This window comes from Mandrillus leucophaeus, unplaced genomic scaffold (genome assembly GCF_000951045.1).
Source record: "Mandrillus leucophaeus isolate KB7577 unplaced genomic scaffold, Mleu.le_1.0 Scaffold14, whole genome shotgun sequence".
NCBI lineage: Eukaryota > Metazoa > Chordata > Mammalia > Primates > Cercopithecidae > Mandrillus > Mandrillus leucophaeus.
The window spans coordinates 3,820,859-3,827,649 of record NW_012101365.1 but is presented as its reverse complement, the minus strand read 5'-3'; the positions used below and the strand labels follow the sequence as shown (position 1 = coordinate 3,827,649).

Here is a 6,791-nt window from a genome sequence, read left to right as displayed (position 1 = left end):
CCCACCACCACGCCCAGCTAATTTTTTGTTTTTGTATTTTTAGTAGAGATGGGTCTTCACTGTGTTAGCCAGGATGGTCTCAATATCCTGACCTCATGATCCACCCACCTCGACCTCCCAAAGTGCTGGGATTACACGCATGAGCCACTGCACCCAGCCAAGGCAGAGGAGATTCTTAAACTTAGGAAAGGGGCCAGATTGTCCTTAACGACTGAGAGTGAGAAAACCCTGGCCAAAGAGCCTCAATGAAGTTGGATTAGCATATATGCTACGTGCAGACATAGGTAGCAAGAGGAAAACAAACTCACATCTGACTCATCAGCAAGTCAGCCATTGTGAACATGCATAGACACCCTTCACAGAGGTCCCCACAGGAGGTCACATGCTACCACCAGACAAAATGTGCCTGGAAAAACACCTTGAGAATGGCCTCCTGAGGAGTGTCCACTGAGGCAAATCTTTCTCAGAAGGTGCTTGTGTTTTCAGAAATAGCCACAGTGTGATGGTAATGGATCAAGGCCAGTTTTCTTGTATGTCTAAAAATTGGTTTGGTCAATAGCACTGTCATTAATTAGCATGTGGCCTCCCTTACTGGATAGGTAAGAAAGGGATACTACCTCTGTGGGTGGATAAACTCTGATCTGTCACCTCAAGAATAGTTTTCTAAAGTATTTCCTGTTTCCTCACATATAATCTGCAAGAAAAATAAACGTGCATGGACCTCTCCTAACCTTGGGTTTTCGATTCTCCCCACAGACCACTCTTGTGTGGTTTCTGATTCAATTCCCTCCATATCCCTCCTCCAGTGACAGCGCCAAATGGGGTAGTTTAATTAGAGGTAATACTTGATGATGGGCCAAGTACTCCTCTATTAATGAGGTTCACTAATTTCCTTAGTGGTGTCATTACCTCTGCAAAGCTGACTCTTTGCCAGGAAGTCTATACACAAATCCTGACCAAGCAGATGTCCTGAAATCCCAAATCATTCCATAGCTGGTTTCCCTGCTCCAGGATTCCACCAGTTAGAACACCTGTGTTCTATGAATATCCCTGCCTGAAACACCAACAGTAGGTATATGCATTTACGCATCCCTTCAGTCAGCACCTACTGTGTACCATGAACTGTTAGACACTGGACAACGTGAGTAAGATATGGTCCCAGCCATCAGGAGTTCCGTTTAGTGGGGTAGACAGAACTGACAGTAGATACTGACAGTACAGTGTAATGTGTGCTATGATGGCAGAATGAGCATAAGGGACACAGAGGAGGAACAGATACCCCAGCCCAGATTCACAGAGAAGGGGGGCTTGAGTGAAGTCTTGCAGATAAGGAGAATTTGGTTAAATGAAGAAAGCAGAGGGCCAGGCGCGGTAGATTGCCTGAGGTCAGGAGTTCAAGACCAGCCTGGCCAACATAGTGAAACCCTATCTCTACTAAAAATACAAAAAAAAAAACTAGCTAGGCATGTTGGGCGGGTGCCTGTAATCCCAGCTACTTGAGAGGCTGAGGCAGGAGAATCGCTTGAACCCAGGAGATGGAGGTTGCAGTGAGCTGAGATCGTGCCATTGCACTCCAGCCTGGGCAACAAGAACAAAACTCCACCTGGAAAAAAAAAAAAAAAGAAAAGAAAAGAAAGCAGAAAAGAGTATTCCAGGTGGGAAGCAGTGGCTCATGTCTGTAATCCCAGCACTTTAGGAGGCCAAGATGGGCTGATCACTTGAGACCAGGAGTTCGAGACCAGCCTGGCCAACATGGTGAAACCCCATCTCCACTAAAAATACAAAAATTAGCCGGGTGTGGTGGCATACGCCTGTAATCCCAGTTACTTGGGAGGCTGAGGCACAGGAATTGCTTGAACCTGGGAGGCAGACAGAGGTTGCAGTGAGCTGAGATCGTGCCACTGTATTTCAGCCTGGGCGACACGGTGAGACTCTGTCTCAAAAAATAAATAAATAAAAATAAAACTCAAACAAAAAAGATTATTCCAGACAGAATGCACAGCATGTGCAAAGGCACATGGGTGTGAAAGCTTGATGCTAAAAAGCTGCAAGTGGCTAATTTAGGGATGGGGTGGTGGGCAGTAGAGCAGGAGATAAGACTAGAAAGACTAAGTGGCGACCAAATCATGAGGGCTGGTAACTCACAATAAATGGTTTACACTACTAGGAGACAGTGAAGGATCTGAAACAGGCAGGGACATAAAGACCTGCACTTTAGAAAGATCACTCTAGCAGGCCATGCTGAAAATGGATTTGGAAGACCAGAGAGGTGTAACTGAGGTAAGAAGACTACTGCAATAGAATATGAGCATCATGAGGACAGAGGCTACATGTGCTTTATTATAAATTTCCTTACCTTCAGCATTTAGGGACTTCCCAAGCATATCCTAAGCACTCGATATGGCTGTTAATGGTTGAATGAATGTCTTAGAAAGTGATTAAAAACAAAAATGGTTGGGCTATGGCTAATGATACTAAGGGTGTGTCTGAGCCTACAAAATGAGACCACGAAGGACGGGAGTGAGGATAGGTATTTGGGGGCTGGGGGATGGGAGCTGGTGGTGGGGCTAAGAGTAGAAAGGCAAAAAAACAGACCAAGGCTTTCTGGTGTACAAGATGACCAACCTCGGTTCCAGGTAGCAGAAAACGTGGAGTTTTGGACACAGATTCGCCTGGCCAGAGAAGGATGCTTGAGAATCTGAGATTTACACAGCTGTATTAGATTGTCCACGATGACCGGGCTTGAAGACAAAAAGAGACATTTGGGGATTTAAAGCAACAGGTCGATTCGAAGATCCATTAGTAGGAAATCTTCTTTACTTGGGGGAACTTACCAGTAGGTCTCTCTCTTGGGGATTTCCTCAGTGGTGTGCCAGAGACGGGCATGCGAGATCACATTCAGAACGCGCTCGTCTTGGTTCTCTATGTGGTTCTTTGGATCATCAACAAGGCTAAGCACTTTCTCGGGAAGGCCTTCTATTAACTTGGTCTTGGTGAGCCAGAGAGCCTGCTTTACACCTTTGAGGTAATCAGCCACAAAAAAAAAAAAAAAGAAAGAAAGAAAACAATTCAGGAAGAGATGCTTACACCTGCCAGGTAGCATCTTAGTAAAAAGGCTGCCTCAAGTGAGAAACTGGATTTGTTCTGTGACGCCTGAGGGGATAGAACGAAAAGTGAAGAGCAGAAGCTAAGAAAGTCAGATTTCAACTCACCTTCAGGAATGACCATCTACTTCAGGATGATTAATAGGTGACTGAGGGGGTGAGCGCCTGCCACTAGAGGAATTCAAACAGTGGCTAAGACAGCTGAGATAATACGGCTGAATGCTGCAGGCAGTGGATAGACCCTAGGCTATGGGACTAAATTGATGGATGCCAACCTTTCATTTAAGATCCTTTCTAATAACCCACACCCCAGCCCTGACTACCAAATATAGCCTGTGTCTACCAAATATACCTCATTTATTAGGTGTGGGTCCAGGCATAAGCCCATGCTGCCTTCTCAGGGGAAAGCAACCTTTGGAAATAACTGAGAATAACTTTCGGATTTTCATGAATACTTTAAGAAGCTGAACCTCTCTGGCCTTAGTATAGAAAAGTTGGGCTTTTCCTGGATACAGAACTGTTTCGTCTTTTTTTTTTTTTTTTTTTTTTTTTTTTTTTGAGACGAAGTCTCGCTCTGTCACCCAGGCTGGAGTGCAGCAGCATGATCTCGGCTCACCGCAACCTCCGTCTCCTGGGTTCAAGCGATTCTCCTGCCTCAGCTTCTCAAGTAGCTGGGATTACAAGCATGCACCACAGCACCCAGCTAATTTTTGTATTTTTAGTGCAGATAGGATTTCACCATGTTGGCCAAGCTGGTCTCAAACTCCTGACCTGAAGTGATCTGCCCACCTAGGCCTCCCAAAGTGCTGCGATTATAGGCATTAGCCACTGCGCCTGGCCTGTTTTGTCTTATAGACATGGTGAACTGTGTAACTGAAAATATTTTTCTCTATACCAGAGTTCAACAAACATTTTCTCAAAGGGTCAAATAGTAAATATTTTCAGCTTCTTGGCCACAGTCTCTCTCACAACTACTCAACTCTGCTAGAGCACAAAAGCAACAATAGGGAATACTTAACAAGTGTGCATGGTTTTGTTCCAATAATACTTCATTTATAAAAACAAGCAGCTGACCTAGTTAGCTGACCCTAGCTATGTACCATTTGTTGATTGCTAGCAAGCTCAGAGTCAGGTTTGGGGCTTCCTTTTAAAGTGCAGAATCTTAGGCCGGGCATGGTGGCTCACACCTGTAATCCCAGCACTTTGGGAAGCTGAGGTGGTAGATCACTTGAGGTCAGGAGTTTGAGATCAGCCTGGCCAACACGGTGAAACCCCATCTCTACTAAAAATACAAAAAAATTAGCTGGGTGTGGCGGTGCTTGCCTGTAGTCCCAGCTACCTGGGAGGCTGAGGCAGCAGAATCACTTGAACCTGGGAGGCAGAGGATACAATGAGCCAAGATCACGTCACTGCACTCCAGTTTGGGCAACAGAGTAAGACTCCACCTCGAAAAAAAAAAAAAAAAGGAAATGAAGTAGAACCTCACAGAATGAATTTTTGTTGTATTATCTGTTTTATTTTTCCTTTGTACTGATCCCCTCAGCTGTTTTTAAATTTAATCTGGTTGTGTTATAAATAAGCTGCCCAAAATACTTTGCATGAAAAGATGGCATATACGTAGCCAGGCCCAGAGGCTCATGCCTATAATCCCACTAACTCAGGAGGTGGGAGGATGACTTGAGCCCAGGAGGTCAAGACTGCAGTGAGCTATGATCACACCACTGCACTCCAGCCTGGGTGACAGAGTGAGACCCTGTCTCTAAAATAAATAAATAAATAAAAGATGGTGTATATGTGAACTAAAATAGATTCAATTTAGCCTGACAATCTTTAAACATTAAAGAAACTTAGCTACTCTCGGTGGGATGGGTTGTGGTGCCAGACAAAGACCTCCCTAGCTTCACTTTCCCCAAATTTGGCTTCTCTAGGGGAGGAGCATGCATAGACCTAGGTATCTAAGTTCTAGATCAAGTAAACACACCAGTCCTCTATTTTCTTTCCTTTTTTTTTTTTTTTGAGACGGAGTCTGGCTCTGTCACGCAGTGGCCGGATCTCAGCTCACTGCAAGCTCCACCTCCCGGGTTTACGCCATTCTCCTGCCTCAGCCTCCCGAGTAGCTGGGACTACAGACGCCCGCCACCTCGCCCGGTTAGTTTTTTGTATTTTTTAGTAGAGAGGGGGTTTCACCGTGTTAGCCAGGATGGTCTCGATCTCCTGACCTCGTGATCCACCTGTCTCGGCCTCCCAAAGTGCTGGGATTACAGGCTTGAGCCACCGCGCCCGGCCAGTCCTCTATTTTCAAATGAAAAGTCAATACTATATTCTTCTCAATGATCATGCCCACAAAGTAACAGAAGGCTGGTGGCTGCCCTGGTTGGCAGATTACCCATCTCAGCTGGAAAAACACTTCTCTGACTCAAGGTCGTATCTTCATTTGAAAATTGTGTCTGGGCCAGACATGGTGGCTCACACCTATAACCTCAGCACTTTGGGAGGTTGAAGTAGGCAGATTGCTTTGAGACCAGCCTGGCCAACACGGTGTAACCCCATCTCTACAAACGAAATACAAGAAATTAGCCGGGCGTGATGGCGTGTGCCTATAATCCCAGCTACTTAGGAGGCTTAGGTGGGAGGATAGATTAGGCCTGGGAGGTACAGATTGCAGTGAGATTGCGCCACTGCACTCCAGCCTGAATGACAGAGCAAGACTCTGTCGAAAGAAAAAGAAAGAAAGAGAGACAGAGAGAAAGGAAGGAAGGAAGGAAAGAGACAGACAGACAGACCATGTCTGGGATGGAAGGGAGCTTAAGATACTTTGGGGGAGACACCCTGAGGCAATTTCTCTTGTGGTAATAAATGAAAAGCAATAAGTACAACGAGACTTTTCACTTTAAGACCCATAAGACATCACACCAGAAATATAAATATAAATGTTTAGAAATGTAACTTTTGGGCAGGGGCAGTGGCTCACACCTATAATCCCAGCACTTTGGGAGGCCGAGGCAGGAGGATCACTTGAGCCCAGGACTTTGAGACCAGCCTGTGCAACATGGTGAGACCTCCTCTTCACAAATAATTTAAAAACTAGCCGGGAGTGGTGGCATGCGCCTGTGGTCCCAGCTACTCAGGAAGCTGAGGTGGGAGATCGCTTGAACTTGGGTGGTCAAGGCTGCAGTGAGGCACGATCACGCCACAGTACTCTGGCTTGGGCAACACAGCAAGATGCTGTCTCAAAAAAAAAAAAAAAAAAAGTAACTTCTGGATTTTGTGGTGCAGCAGAAAGAACCCTGGACTGGGAGTCAGATAAACTAAGTTTTAGTTCTGACACCGCCACTGTTCCTTAAACTTGAAAATAGATAAAATACTAAGACTTTATGTTTCATTTGCGTATGAAAAATAGGTGATAATTAGAGCTGCCATTTACTGAAAGTCACCATCTACCCTGTGCCAGAAGCTTTACCTGCAAGTTAGATGGGATTTTATAAAATGAAAAATGAAACTCAGAGACTAAGGAATTTGCTCACATACCTTGTAAGTGACAAGGCTAGGAGGAGAATCTGAGTCTGTCTACCCTAAAGACCATCACCTCTCTCCATTACCCCAAATGGCTTCTCTAGCCCTGTATCTTGTAGAGTTTTATTACAGCCTACAGAACCTCTCTGTAAGTAGCAAAAACATAGGATACAC

General features: G+C 45.2%; 1 protein-coding gene across 1 annotated transcript in view; it reads right to left on the bottom strand.

The window, feature by feature from the left end:
- MRPL37 (mitochondrial ribosomal protein L37) overlaps positions 1–6,791 on the bottom strand; it is a 19,280-nt gene that overhangs the window by 10,769 nt on the left and 1,720 nt on the right. Inside the window, exons 2-3 of the mRNA XM_011973819.1 lie at positions 2,835–3,018; positions 2,626–2,741 (exon numbers count right to left, since the gene is read on the bottom strand). Of these exons, the coding sequence (XP_011829209.1) occupies positions 2,626–2,741; positions 2,835–3,018 (300 nt within the window). The remainder of the gene's footprint in view (positions 1–2,625; positions 2,742–2,834; positions 3,019–6,791) is intronic.